Source organism: Oryzias latipes, chromosome 14, assembly GCF_002234675.1.
Source record: "Oryzias latipes chromosome 14, ASM223467v1".
Taxonomy (NCBI): domain Eukaryota; kingdom Metazoa; phylum Chordata; class Actinopteri; order Beloniformes; family Adrianichthyidae; genus Oryzias; species Oryzias latipes.
The window spans coordinates 14,167,182-14,178,991 of NC_019872.2; the positions used below are offsets into that span (position 1 = coordinate 14,167,182).

An 11,810-nucleotide genomic window follows, 5' to 3' on the forward strand; every position below is an offset into this window, starting at 1 on the left:
ACTAATTAATTTCACTTACTTAGTGGCCCACCAGCTGCTCACCAGCTGCTTCATCAGCAGAGGGCTGATAAAAGCCCTTCCCTCACTGTCGGAGTCTTGAATCAGCCTGAGTTCAGTGTTACTGCTGCTCCAGGTTGGACTGGCTGAGTGCAGCATTAGGCTGCCTAGCGCGGGCCTTTATTGCTGAGGGTAGCTGGAAAAAAGCTCCTCAGCAATGGTAGTGAGCTCCCTGATGGAAGGATTAGGTATTGATTGGCTGTGTTTTGGCACACACCATAACCGGATCACAGGCAGTATTGGCTGCTTGTGCGACTCCTGTCAGTCATCCTCCTAAGCTGCGCGAGCAGGTATTTTCCTGCTGTTTTGTGCATCTCCATTTTGGATGCTGCTTGCGCGTTGGGGATTCGGTGCATTGGACTTTTGAGCCACCTCATCATGTCTCCTAGACTCGCCAGATGCCACCGGGGTCTATCGTTTTCCTATAACGGACGGGCATCAGCCGCTACCGGTGTTTGCTGTTGGGTGCAGCCCACAGGCATCAGGACTTTGTGCAGAGTCTGGGAATGCGCACCACTACAGCTGCAGGAGTGATGACCTATCCATTATTTATGGTGTAATTAGTGTTTTAAGGTGTCTTGTGTTTCCTTTAGCCTAGGTATTTTAATAACATTTTTGTAATAAATATTTGAATATTTTCCTAAAGTACTTGTGTCGGAGAGTCCTGCGCTTGTTTGATTTTTGGTTTTCTGGTGGCGTCACTCGGGAGCAACTGGGGAAACCAAAATGCCACAAGGAGCAGAGGAGTTGCAAAAAAGAAGATTGTAGCAGTGAAGTAAGACTTGCTTCCTACTCCGCTCCATTCTGATGCACACACTAGTAGATGTCTAGATCCATATCTTTGGCTCAAAACTGAAGAGGTGAATTCATATTGAACAACCGCTGCTCTGCAGAAACTGCCCCAGAAACGTTTTTTATTTATTTATTGTTATTTATTTTTTTACATTTTGGCCTAAAACTGCATACCAATAATAAAACATTGGGAACACTTTCAGTTTAAAGCAAAAGATAATCGGAGTGGGACTTTAAGTGAGAGATATACAAGGGTATATTTTCAATCCAAAGAAATGTATACTGTACAAAATGGTTATATGAATATTATATATATCCCGCAAATATATTAAACACTTAAAATGGGTGTAAAAAAAATAGCTGCTTATTATCTCTGTTAAATTTTTGCATAGTGCAAAGTCAGTATAGCAAACCTAAAGCACTTGTTCTGGTTTGAATGTGTGGCCCTGTTTGCTTTGTTAAATCAAGAGTATTTTTATTTTCTAATTCCAGATGTTCACAGCATGCAAAGCTTCCAAGTCATTTTTCTTTAGCTCACCTCAAAGAGATCAGACAGCATGCTGATGTTCCTTTTTGGCCTCATTTATGCTTTAGAGTGCTTTCTCATAGGGAAGGAGAATGACCAGCTGCTCCACTGCCTGTGTCAGGTCAGCCAAAATCCTGCAGTGTGTCATCCCCATGTTAAACGCGAAAGCTCCTGAATGCCTCAAGTGACTTTAAACCTACTTGTTCATTTAAAATAAAATATAAAATATTCATTAATTTCATCAGGGTCATGGCAGGTTCATATTTTTAAGAATCTTAAAGAATACTATAGCCAAATTTTTTTTTTTTATTTTGACGTGCCAACAATATTTTTACTGTTTTGTATTAGGTGCATCAATGCAACAATGCTTTTTCAAAACGTATAAAGGGTAACATTCAAATTTATTAGCATTTAAGTAGCAATCTATTAGTACTCAATTCAATCAATCTTGCACATTTAGATAAGTGAGGGCATGAAACGTAACTTGTTATTCAGGTAGGTTGAGTTAGTCCAACAGCATTTATCAGTATCCCTGTGGTGACACAAGTGTTAGTGTCTTGTACATGACACCATGGAAAATAGAAGACCATAAAAGCATTCTTTTTACCATGTGTGACCATTGGCTCTCATTATAAATGCTTTATTAGATCTATAAATGTTTTTGGGTGCAGGAGTTAATGTTTTAGGTATTTAAAAGTTAAAAAAAAGAAGTCTAAATTGTGTTTTTATTTCATTAGGATTTTGTTTTTGCCACATAGCTGTGAGCTAAAATATTTAGCACAAAAGCATGGGATCAATAAAATAATTCCTATGTTCAGTTTATTGAGGAAAACAAAATAATCTATTAAAGACTAAAGGACCTTCAAAAAAAATGTTATCAGCATTTTTAATGACAACTTGATTATTATTAATATCAATATTATTTTGATTATGTTAAGTTCTTAAAAAATCAAAAGGTTTTTCAGCTGCCAAGTGCTTTTTATTTCAATGTTTTGATACATTTTAAATCCGTTATTTTTTTAAGTCATTAAAAATGAATAACAAAACAAGTAGTTTTTGATTTAGACGTGCTTTACACCATATAACTAGTTATTTTAATTAGCTATTTTAAAGAGGTTTCACTTAATATTTAACTCTTATAAGATTTTGACTTTTGAAACTTTTTGCAAATGTTTTTGTGTTTTTATTGTATTTTATGTATTTTTTGTATGACACTTCCAAAAATACAAAATATTTTTTTCTTCAAAATTCTTTCCCATATTTTTGCTCGTTTAGATATAATTTCCATTTCATCGACATAAATATTTACCCTCTGCATTAACGTTAGCATTCAACCTTTTTGTTCGGCCCAAAGTTTCCAAATCAAATCACTGTACATTTATTCTTAGAATAAAACCAACAGCCCCTTTGCCTCTTTAGCAGCAAAAATAGCTGAAATTTTAACAACATTTTCCACCTGAAAAAAAGATTGCTTGAAAAAGGAAAACAAGACACATCCTCTTTGGAATGACTCACAACAAGGTGGAAAATGTGCTTGCATATCCTAGCTTTGTAATTTTGGTTCATTTGTTAGAAAGGCTTTATCATATGTCTAGTGACTAAAAAAATAGCTCAATGGCTAACCAAAATGTCTGAAACAGAACCAAACGGTTAAGAATTGTTTGTTCAGTTTTCTTAAACTAAACACAACTTAACTTTACAATAAAAAGGAAAAAAACAAAAAGTTTTTTTTTTTTTTGCTTGATCTGTTCACTTTAAAATACAGGAAGTGGTTGCTTCCTGGCAATGCTTAACGTCACTTTTTTGCTTCTCATATTGTTACTGCAGTTAGAATGGACGGCTCACAAACCTATTTGCCTTTTTTGTTGATACGGAGCTTCTAAATACTTGAACCAAAATTGGAAATCTAAGTTATGTAAAGTGTTTTAAATCTGTAGGTAAGCTGTTGAAATAAGCAGGGTTTTGTTGGAAATTAAGGTTATCATAACTTTCCTTTACAATTGTTGAAATAAAAAAAATTGAAACTGAACTGTAGAAACCCACTGTATCTTGTTTACAATAGTCTGAAACATCACTAGTTTTTTGCTAATGCTGAAATCCATCCCAGGGGTAGTTTTACAGCAGTGTTGCAGGTAAATGTCAGTATTAAGAATGAAAAACAGGTCAGACTAGATTGTAATTTCCTGTATGGACACTGGAACATTGTCACATGTGTACAAAGGTTTTATCAGTTCATCATTCAGTTGGGTTTTGTTGATGATTTTTTTCAAGCTTACAAATAGAGATGTTGTTGATTTAAATTCAGATTGAGTCTATAAGCCCTCCCCAGTAGATCCATCCATTCTCTAGAAATAGTTTAGGATTCACAGTTTAGCATTGCCGTTTTTCTCCATGCCTCCTACACAGTGATATACACAACTGTAAAGTGTAGGCTTGCTGTTAGATTGGCATTTATGTGTGAGGCCGGGTTGCTCTGTTTGCCTTTGTCAGATACTAGAGAAAAACAAGCAACAGATGGAAAATGCTTCTAGAAGAACACCAAACTCGCCCTTTAAAAATTGGTCATTGCTTTTTTTATATTACTACTGGACTGTGAGAAAGTTTACCTTAATTCAAGATAATTGGAATGTTCATATTTTTTACATTTACTACTTTTTACTTTTCTGTAAAAACCTCTTCAGAAACTCTGTTACTCTGCTCCTCAACTCTGGAACTCAGTCCCACCAGACATCTAAAACAATGGTTCCCTTCCTGTCTTTAAGTCAAATCTCTTCACCACACCTGCTTAAAACACAGTTTTTTTTAAATACGAATCTAACTAACATGATAATAATAATAATAATAATAATAATAATAATAATAATAATAATAATAATAATAGTTATTATTATTATTGTTGAAAACCGGTCGCAACACTTCAAACTGTGACAGAACAATAACCCAAGAAACAATTAGTTTGCTGTGATTATCTCTTGCTCTCTAATAATTGTTTCTGTGTGTACATTTAATATGTTTTTGCTTCACTTTACAAGACCACAGCTCAAAGTACAGCAAAACACTGTAAAGCTTAACCTTTCACTCAGAGGGGGAAAAAAGTGACTAAACTCAAAGATAAAATGTTTTAACAACATTAAAGGTATTTATTTATTTTTTAATAATCAGTATTTCAAGACTTTATATTTTAAAGGCAAATTATCAAAAAGAAACTTTTTTTTACCAACTACATAAATAGTTAAAGTTTATTATATTGAAAGAGTGAGTCAGATGAAAAATCTTCAATTGTGGATAACATTTACAAAATATGACATGATTTCAATAGATTTTGAGCTTCTTGCAAGTTGAGGCATCTTGACTGTTCTCTCCTTTGATATCCTAGAATTATGAACTAGTTTTGTGAGGCTGCTGGTATCTTTGTTCCTAATGATGCTCCTCTTGCAGATGCCTGTGCTGGGTTCCTTGTACAATTTTCTGAAGAGCTTGAGTTTCATCGGAGCAAATGTATTGTCCATTCTCTACGTACACACACACATTTGCACTGATTTGCCAAGACTGAATGAACGTAGCCCAAGTCTGACAAAAACACGTCTTTGTTTTACAACATAGAACTTCTTCTGGATTCCTCAAAGCTCAAGGACAGCATGACAGTTCCACTACCAAAGCTCACCCGTGGCCTATTCATGTCTAAATTTGAGTCCTCATTAGTTTTGAAGCTCATTGTCAAAGATGGCGTTGAACCTGATGATCCAGACTTTCTCCTTGAAGATGTGTTATGCTTAAGTGTCGCTTTGGCTGCCACCTTAAAGGCGTGTGCTGCTGTGCTGCAGCGGACTTCCTCTATGGTGTTCCTTGAGGGTTTAAACAGGATGATATAGACCTTGTTGAAGAAGATGCAAGCCAGCATCCCAAAGCTGGATGCCAGAATAGCAATAACCTCCACGGCAGAAACAAACTTTCCATAGGTACTAAAGTATGCAGGGATAAAAGAGATCCAAACAATGAAGAATATGAGCATGCTAAAAGTGATGAACTTTGCTTCTGTGAAGTTTTCTGGTAGTTTGCGTGATTTAAAAGCAAAGAAAAAGCATATGGCTGCCAAAAGGCAGGTATATCCGATGAGAAATCCAAGACCCATCACAGAACCCTCATTGCATGTGATGAATATGATTTCATCAATGTCATGATTCCTATAGCTGGAGGGAGGGGCGTTGTAAAGCCACACCACACATATCATGACTTGCACAAATGTGCACAGAAACACAAGAAGAAACTGCAAGTTTAGTCCCCACCATTTACGGTGGAGACTTGTAGGAATCTTGGCCTCGAATACTAACAGAACTCTGTTGGTTTTCACAAGGATACATGAAATACAAAGCACAAAACTTATTCCAAAGGCTGGTTGGCGCAAACGGCATGTCCAGTTCTGTGGCTCTCCTATAAAAACTAGAGAGCTGGAGAAGCAGCAGATGAGTGAGAACAGAAGCACGTAGGACAGCTCTCGATTTGTAGCCTTTACAATTGGAGTGTTGCGAAATCTAACAAACACCCCCATTACAAAAGCTGTAAAAACAACACCAAGCACAGCAAATATGGTCAAAGCGATGCCAAATGGTTCAGTCCAGGAGAGAAACTCAATTTCCTTCAGGAAACAGAATGTGTGGTTGCCGTTGGACCATGAGTTATTTGGGCACTTGGTGCAAACACTGGAATCTGCATTAATTGAAAAAAAAAACAACATTTTTTTTTTAGAAAAATCTGAGTAGTGTGTGAAGCGGATTTGATTATTATTCATTTCAATACCTTTATGATTACTGTATTCTCCATCTGAACATTCTGTGCATTCAAAACAACATGTGGGCATGCTGTCGATGATCCCCTTCCTCGTGCCAGGTTCACAGTCCTCACTGCAATTAGAGAATGGCACCTGCAGGACATAGTAAGGACAGAAATATACTATCGATGTGAAAATGTTCTCCTGGGGCGGATTCAGTTTGAACAACAAGACCACTTTCATTTTGGCAATCCCTAGCAGGCTCTAAAGGAAACAAACTCAGTCTAGCAGGAAATCATCCTTAAAAATACACTCAGACTGGATTTTTGGGAGCTCTAGAATAAAATAACCAATGTGCAGTGTCATCTCAAGTTTAACATGAACAAAATCCCTTATAATGCTTGTGTAAGCCACAGTCACTAAGATGTATGCATCTGGATGGCTAAAAAACTTTCTTTCCTTGGTGGGAATGCCTTTCAAGAAACCTTTCCAAACTGTACAATGGCCATAAAACATTGCAGAAACATTTTTTTCCTAACACAAGTTCACAAACCTCGGAACCATGACCATTCCAGAGAATCTTGCTCTTTTCGATAAAAAGCTTGGCTCCGCGTTTGATGTGAACATTGTAGTATCCTATTTCCTTGAAGACAACAGAGCCATCTTCTGATGATCTGTGCCAGTTTATGATGGTGTAGTTTGCTGCCAGATCTGCATTTTCATCAAAATGCATCTTTTCCCCCATGTTATTGGTGTAGTTCAAGTGTCTGAGCTGCTTTAACACCTGTGAAAAAAAGCAACACAACGTTAGAATCACTTCAGCAAATCCAGTATTTAGAAACTTTAATTCTGCTCCCAATATCTACCTGCCATGCTTCCATCGTCTTGATGTCTGCACAAGAATTGTTAGCAAAAAGTCCTTGTCCTGGTCTGCAGGTGAGTATGTCATGCAGAGCATGTGCAATTGAATATACTGCCAAATAAGCATTATAGGAGATCCGTAGATGTGTGTAGTCCAAGTAGGGGGTCTCCACACTGGTGATGTCTTCCTCACCAGTACACAAAGGTCTGAACGTAGTGCTGCCCTTCCCAGTTTCTTGAAGTCTGGGACTGTCTTCCAAATAACAGTTAAAAGTTTCTTCCCAAAACTCTCTGACAAATTCATTGTGAGTGTCTTTCTTAGGGTGGACTTGCTGTAAAAACTCTCTAAACCCGGCAATGTGGCCTGCCTTTAGAGCAAAGCCAATTGTCCCAGCCACAACGTCCAAGTATTCTGGTTTGGCAATGAGGGAGGAGCTTGCCCACGCTTCACTGGCCAGCCATATACGATCTGTAAAATTTCTACTGGCCATTTCTTTAATTAGAGGCTCTACGTCTGGAGCACTGGCAAAGACAACAATGACTTTAGCAGAGGAGTTCTCAATCCGGTCAGCAAGAGCTTTAATTTCGTGATCCTCAAAATACTGAGAAATAAGTTCATTCAAGTGAATGCAGATGTCTCGTTCCTCTATTTCTTTTTCAAACTTTTCAATGCCTGGGCGTCCGTAGTCGTCATCTGAAGCCACAGCAATGACCCAGTTCCACTGGAAGTACTCAATGATGTCTGCCATGGCTGTAGCCTGGTGCTCATCAGTGGGAATGGTTCTCATGAAGGACTTGTATTGATTCTTGTTGCTCAGAAGGCGACTTGAGGAGGCATAGCTGATCTGCATAAGAAAATAGTCAAACGTTACATTGCCATGTCATAGATCTATCCATCCATTAATCCATTTTCTTAACCGCTGCATCCCTTTCAGGGTCAAGAAGCTGCCAGGGCCTAACCTGGCTACAAATGTGCAAAGGCAGTGAACACCCTGGACAGGTCATCAGCCTGTTGCAGGCCCATGTCATAATATGGCATTTCATTTCCGTTGTCTTATATTTCACTTCAATTTTTTATTGACACTTTCAGATAATGTGAAAAAAAATTGGAAATGATGGCTGATGTTTTTTTACTGACCTGAGGAATATAAAAAAGACCCAGTAAGTTTGCAACTGCTGTGGAGACTGTGGATCCAGCAGGACCCACAACTGCAATGGTGGATGGGATGTGATCAGTGCAATTGCAAAACTCGTCTAAATTCAGAGAGTCGATTTTATTTTGAGCCACAAAACTGAGCGTGGCTTCCAAGGCTTTTGAAACCGTGTTGCAGGTGTCAAATATCCTGTAGCCCAGCGTGATGTTGGGGAGAAGAATGCTACTGTTGTTAATCTCATCAATTGCAAAGACCATAGCCTGGAGCCAACGAAAACCTCGAAAATTGAACCTGAAAGTAAATATAAATCAGAAAATAGATAAATTCAACAGATTTTCATTCATTAAAAAACCTTGTGAATCTTACCTGACACACTGTGTGGATTCTGGTCTTGCTGCCAGATCCTGATCTTTAGATGCAACGCCAAAGTGTATTGGGAATAGACCACCAAGCAAAATATCCCCAGTCATCTGTGCTCTGTGATGGGGCCCATAAGTTGAAATCACAAAGCTGGATCCCAGCAACGTCAGGTAGTACAGGAAAAGTCTCATCTTTGTCTTCTTTGACAGGACAGATTTGTTTTCTTTCAGAATTCTCCTCTCCCTTTAATCTGTCTGCAGGGCAAATCCATGCTGTTCATTTTTCACCACAAAAAATGTCTAAAAAAACAAACAAAATAAGCTTTTGATGGACAACTGGGCTGTACTTTAAATTTATTAAAAACAGTCACTTATGGTCAAATGATCCATGTGTTAGAGAGTACAAGTGAACAACCTCCTGTCATTCAGTTTTTTACAACAGCCATTGCACAAAAATATATTTATCAACATAGAAGGTAAATCCAAATGCTTAAGGTAGTAAAATGCTCAAAGTAGTAAATTGATTAAATCAAGTGACAGAGGTTTATTTTTATTTTAAAAGGCCACAAACTGATATTGCAATAATGATACTCAGAGGATTACTTACCTGATTTTAGCAGAATCAAGTTTTAATCTGAAATTTGTTTCAAAAAGCACATTTTTTTCTACTTTTAAGACTATCAGAACAAATGCATTAGAACATGAGTTAAGAGTGCAGTCACACTCTAATGATCCTGCTTCCTGCAAGCTCACACCCTCATGATGTGGTCACTGAAGTGCAGTCGCCATGGCGAAAAGTAGCTCTGCATCTGGCTAATACTGCTGGAAAAATGCTGAGGCAGAGCTGTGATAATGAAGTGACTACACCTACACACAGTCACTGTGTCCAGCTTTATTGTTGGTCACAAATTAGACAGTGATTCCACTGTCACCAGAGAAAAATAAAGTAGACAACATAAAAAAAATACATTTCAACACCCTGTTCCTATACTTAAAAAATTTATCCTACAAAATGCAACATCAAAAATTATTGATACCATAATTAATTCCCGATGTTTCTTTTTTCAAGAATAAAAATATAAAAATGACTTCTTACTAAGCTTTTTTGCTAAACAAAATCAGCAAAGTATCTCACCACATTAAAATCTGCTTCCAAGATTGCTCGTACTTCTGCAATGTCCTTCTTTTTGTAGCTTAGAAATCAAAATATAAAACATATAACTCAAATCAAACAGAACTTACCACATGAATTCCTGTCAAATATGTTCAGAGCTTCTAATTTGCTGTTTCTCTCTTGAGTTCAGTAAAGTCAGTAGCGCTGCTACCTTCCAAACCTCTTTGTCCAGGTGAATCATTGACAGAAAGTAAGGGGGTTTGTCCATTTCCTCTAGTAAATGAAGTTCACTCACAGTTTACTCCCTATGGGTGAACATAATTACAATGTAAACTGCCCAAGACAAGCTCAGAGGGTTTCTTTGATTTGTGATTCTACACTGTTAGCACACCATTAAAGTACTAGATGTTTTGGTTTTTGTGAATGTTTTACCATCAACAACTGACTAGAATGAAAAAAATACTACAATCTAAGCATTTTAAATTCGTACCTGAGTTTATGGGACTTTGTCATTGTTTGTAGTTATGAAAAAGGAAAACCTTATTTTTTTAACCAAAAGCCTTTTGAGCAACTGCATGAAAAGCCATCCATCCATCTTCCTCCGCTCATCCCGGACCGAGTCACACGGGCATGAAAAGTAAAATTTCATAAGAACAGTTTATTCAGCTATGGACTAACACACATTTAAAAAAAAGCATGAATTTAAATCCAGTGTGCTACTGTAAAACTCCACTCTAAAATGTTCGAAATATCTAAATGCCAGCAAATCTGGAGTAGGATGTGGTGTTATCTGCATTTTCTCAACATTTGGGGTTGTAGGAGCTGCGTGATACCAGGGACCCCTAGAAGCAGTGGATTGTGATGTCATGTTCCTCAAACAAGCCCTCATGCTTTAATGAGTTGATCTTCATTCTGTTGCCAAGCATTTGTCCCCACTGTGAACAATTTTACTTTACAGTGTGCTGATTTACAAGCAGCAGAATCCAGCTCTGAGAAGTAACAAAAATCTCACCTAAACTGGTTCTAGGAAACAAAGGGCCAATGAATCAAATTATGTTTTAATACTTTTATTTTAGCTTTTCTAGGAGGAAGAAGGTTCAAAAGAGACTTTAAAAAAGAAGTAAGCAAAAAACAAAGACACCTGTTTCTGTCTTAAGAGTGTATTATGTTGCTGACGGAAATTTAATGCAATGATTGTGTCACATGCGAAAAAATTGTGTGTTTTCTTCACTTCTTTCTGCTTTTAAAGTCTAGATCTCCCAGCCTCTCATGCCATTGCCAAGTTCAGGTGAATCGTTTTGAGCCTGTCTTCTCCAAAAATGGCACATTAGTTGGAAAAGTAACATAATGTGCCAAAAATGTGCTGAGAGGACTTCAAAGTGCATATATATTCACATGCGCAGCGGACAGAAACATATCAAAACTATTGCACACGGTGGAATATTCTGCTGTAACGGTAAGGAGGGTTTTTATATGAAATTTAGGTTTTCACAGATCTGTTGTAGATTTTAAAGATGTTTGACTCTACTAGACATGTTCCTGTGGACCAAAAAGCTGGGACCCAAAAACATAAACTTGAGAAGATGGGTTATATGGAGATGGAAAAGAAAATGAATCCTCCAATGTTCTTCATCTTTATACACTTTGTTTGAAGCAAAGATAAAAAATGAAAGCACAAGTCTCTTTTATGTTTTGCTTTAAATTGCTACATCATAATGCTTTCTTGTTTGATTCTTTAACTTAGTTATTATTGTTTCAATAATACTTTTGACATTATAGTCTCCAGATGTCAGTTTTTAATGTAAAACTCATCAGTAAGTTTCAATCTTTTTCATAAAAACAATTTTAAACATTTAGGTTTTGACTTGGAAACTTCTCTCTGTGTTTCCTTGAATTAGTACATTTTTATTTAAACTTGATGCTTTTAAAGATTGTTTTTATTTTATTCTTTCAAGCTGTCGGGGCAATATACGATTTGAGATTTAAACAAAATCCACTATATCCAGAGTTGCAGTTACTTTATTATATTACATTTTTTACATTCAGAACACACAGTACATCATCAAATCAAACCACACTTTATTTTAAAGCCCCTTCTCTGGGTAACACAAAGTTCTTAAAAACCAAAAAAAAAAAAAGATTAAATGTTTAATGTTTCAAAATAAAGAATACGTTTCTG

General features: G+C 36.9%; 1 protein-coding gene across 2 annotated transcripts; it reads right to left on the reverse strand.

Annotated features, from left to right (window-relative positions):
- Window positions 1-4,534: 4,534 nt before the first annotated feature.
- Window positions 4,535-11,691, reverse strand: casr (calcium sensing receptor). Of its 2 annotated transcripts, XM_023962755.1 has the most exons (6): window positions 8,525-11,690; window positions 8,143-8,449; window positions 7,010-7,849; window positions 6,697-6,927; window positions 6,173-6,296; window positions 4,535-6,082 (listed from the first exon to the last, which is right to left on the reverse strand). In XM_023962755.1, exons 1-6 carry the CDS (start codon window positions 8,707-8,709, stop codon window positions 4,968-4,970), a joined length of 2,802 nt encoding a protein of 933 aa, XP_023818523.1. In that variant the 5' UTR covers window positions 8,710-11,690; the 3' UTR covers window positions 4,535-4,967. The 2 variants fall into 2 exon arrangements, with proteins under 2 accessions (XP_023818523.1, XP_023818522.1); XM_023962754.1 differs by having other exon boundaries at window positions 4,535-6,296; window positions 8,525-11,691.
- Window positions 11,692-11,810: the final 119 nt, after the last annotated feature.

Excerpts from the sequence above, each read along its gene's own strand:
- casr (XM_023962754.1), bottom strand. The coding sequence starts at position 8,709 with ATGAGACTTTTCCTGTACTACCTGACGTTGCTGGGATCCAGCTTTGTG. Across the intron at positions 6,928-7,009 it reads AGACGATGGAAGCATGGCAG|GTGTTAAAGCAGCTCAGACA; the intron begins GTAGATATTGGG and ends TTTTTTTCACAG. Across the intron at positions 6,297-6,696 it reads GGAATGGTCATGGTTCCGAG|GTGCCATTCTCTAATTGCAG; the intron begins GTTTGTGAACTT and ends TATGTCCTGCAG.